Source organism: Glandiceps talaboti, chromosome 10 (genome assembly GCF_964340395.1).
Source record: "Glandiceps talaboti chromosome 10, keGlaTala1.1, whole genome shotgun sequence".
Classification (NCBI taxonomy): Eukaryota; Metazoa; Hemichordata; class Enteropneusta; family Spengelidae; genus Glandiceps; species Glandiceps talaboti.
The window spans coordinates 15,815,560-15,818,337 of record NC_135558.1 but is presented as its reverse complement, the minus strand read 5'-3'; the positions used below and the strand labels follow the sequence as shown (position 1 = coordinate 15,818,337).

General features: G+C 37.1%; 1 protein-coding gene across 1 annotated transcript; it reads right to left on the bottom strand.

Moving 5' to 3' along the window:
- On the bottom strand, window positions 1-2,778 carry LOC144440655 (uncharacterized). Its single transcript, XM_078130041.1, has one exon. The coding sequence runs from the start codon at window positions 2,776-2,778 to the stop codon at window positions 1-3; it is 2,778 nt and encodes a 925-aa protein (XP_077986167.1).

Sequence of the window (2,778 nt, the reverse complement as noted above, 5' to 3'; positions counted from 1 at the left end):
TTAACGCAACTTGTAACATAGTAACAGAAGAGGCTCACATTCACCCAAAACTGTACAATTGGGGGCGCTATTTGCCACTCCTAAATAACGTCGTCTGCAATAAAGTAACTGTACTCTTTCAAGGTGTTCATATGCCATAAAACCCCATACTTCAGAGCCGTAGCTAAGGACTGGTAAAATCAAGACGTCAAAAAGTCTAAAATATATTTTCGGTGCCAGAAACTTCAAATCTTTAACAGACTTTCCTACGATAGCTAATTTCTTCCTAGCTTTAACAGCCATATTTCTTGTGGTGACGGAAAGAGAGCCTTTACATGACAATACGAGACCTAGGTACTCATAAGCACTTGCTATCTTCAGCTCTGTCCCACCAAAATACCACTTCTCGTGCCTACTGAGATAACCTCCATTTCTATGCACTACAACTTTCGTTTTCGCCAGATTGACTTTCATTTTCCATTTCAAGGTAAAATCGTACAGTACATCAATTAATCTCTTTGAACCAACCACAGTATTTGACAATATGGCAATATCGTCAGCATATAACAGAAGAAAAAGTTCCAACATGTCATTCGGTAAAAATTGAATTCCACGCAACCCTGAATTTTTCATCATTTTCTCAAGCTCATTAATATATAGACTAAACAAAATCGGGCTTAGCATGCAGCCCTGACGAACCCCTTTTTGTAAGGCGAAACACTCTGACGTTACATTTCCCTCCCTAACACTCGATTTTACGTCAGCGTACATTGCTTTCAATATTTGGTACATTTTGCCATTAATTCCTTCTAAAACCAATCTGTACAAGAGCCGTGTTCTGTCCACCGAATCGAAGGCTTTCTCGAAATCTACATATAGACAATACAATTTCTTTCCTCTTACCGACACTGATTTTTGAAGTGTTGCATACAGCGTGAAAAAGTTATCAACAGTTGAATAACCTTCACGAAAACCCGCTTGGCATTCTGGCACTATATTAAATTGTTTGGCCCATATTTTGATGCGTTCATTTAGGATACTTGTAAAGACTTTACTAAATATACTGAGGAGAGATATTGCTCTATAATTCTCTGGTTTACAGGGCTCGTTTTTCTTAAATATTGGCACAATTGTACCGACGGACCAACTGTTCGGGAAGATACCTATTATTGAATAACTTATTAAGGAATGGTAACATGAATTATCAGTGGTGTATTTAAATAATTCAGGAATGAGCATATCTGGACCTGCCGACTTATTGTTTTTAAGCTTACCGATTGCTTTTAAAATGTCTTCATTTGTAATTGTACAGTTCAGGATATCAGAATCATCGTTATCTCCACTTGTTGTAGCATGCTCTATATCGTTCGAAGTTAATTCTTGGAGAAAAGTTTCAATCATCGCAGTGAAATTTTCGGTCTCTCTGTTTTGTGACTGTGTATCTCTAAAAAGTTCAGAGAAATATACTATCCATTCGTCAAGTGTAACCAAACTCTGCACTCGTTTTCCACGTTTCGTTAACTTTACTACTTTCCAGAAACTTGTTTCGTCGTTCATATTTCTTCTTATCTGTATATGTATCTTCTCTTCAAATTTGCGCTTTTTACAGCGTAGCAAGTTTTTGTAATAGTTATTTTCCTCCTTATACTGGCAATAATCTTCCTCGCTACCGGTACTTCGAAACCTTCTTAGAGCCCTCAATCTTTTTGTCTTTGCTAGTTTACATTCAGCGTCAAACCACACCTGTCCGCTACGTGTTCCTTGATTTTTACCCTTGTTTTCTTTGAGCATATTTCCCGCTGCGTTTTTCAAGATATTTGTCATACCTGTTACCGCTTCATTTATGTTAACATCGTTCGACGTTAGATGGTACATTAATTGAACGTTTTCATTGCAACTGAGCTTTTCTTGGTATTCGTGAAGTAGTTCATTGCACCAACGGAAATTTGTGATTGGTACGGCATGTGTTTTCCTAATAAAGTTAACTTTCACTGTAAAAGAACAACATATGGGGAAATGGTCTGACTCATCCCTAGTTGGTACAACAAAAGAATTTACGTTAGAAAATATTTCTTCCGACACTATGACATAATCTACAACACTTCGTCCTTCATTTGCTATGCACGTAAATTCTCCTTTGCCAGTGCCTTCCTTTCTTCCATTTAACATATACACCGTCAGATGTTTACACAACGAAATTAAAGATAATCCGAAATTATTGATCCCCTCGTCAAGTGAACTACGGGAAATTGTGAAATCATTTGACTCGTAATTTGTCCCCACCCCATACTTTGAGTCATCGTATTCAATAAATTCCTGCATTGACCCAGTTCTGGCATTCAGGTCACCAGCTATTATTATGCTAACGTCGTCATTTAAATGACTGAGAATTTCACCCAGGTGGTTTTCTAAATTTTCTACTCCGTCGTCACTACTATTGACATACGCCCGTGACCCCTCAGGTGGTACATATGTAATAACCATTAGCACGTCTTTCAAAAAGTGGAACACATTTTTCTGTAATAGTAGAATGACAGTGTTTTTCAAACTAGTGGTTATACGTTTCACTCCTTTTACCAAGTTTTTGTTTACAAATACTTCAACACCTCCACTGGCACGACCCTTTTCACTCAGATTTACTGCTGGACTTTTAAAAGAAACGAAATTTTCGAAAACATTAACACTGTCGTTTTCCTTTGTCCATGTTTCAACTAAACCAAAAATGTCGAACTCTTCACAAAAAGATATAAAATTTACATTTTGTAATTTAGAGTTCAAACCCCTTACATTCCATACCAT

What these genes read in the sequence shown, in the direction of transcription:
- LOC144440655 (XM_078130041.1), bottom strand. Translation starts at nt 2,778, where the DNA reads ATGGTATGGAATGTAAGGGGTTTGAACTCTAAATTACAAAATGTAAAT.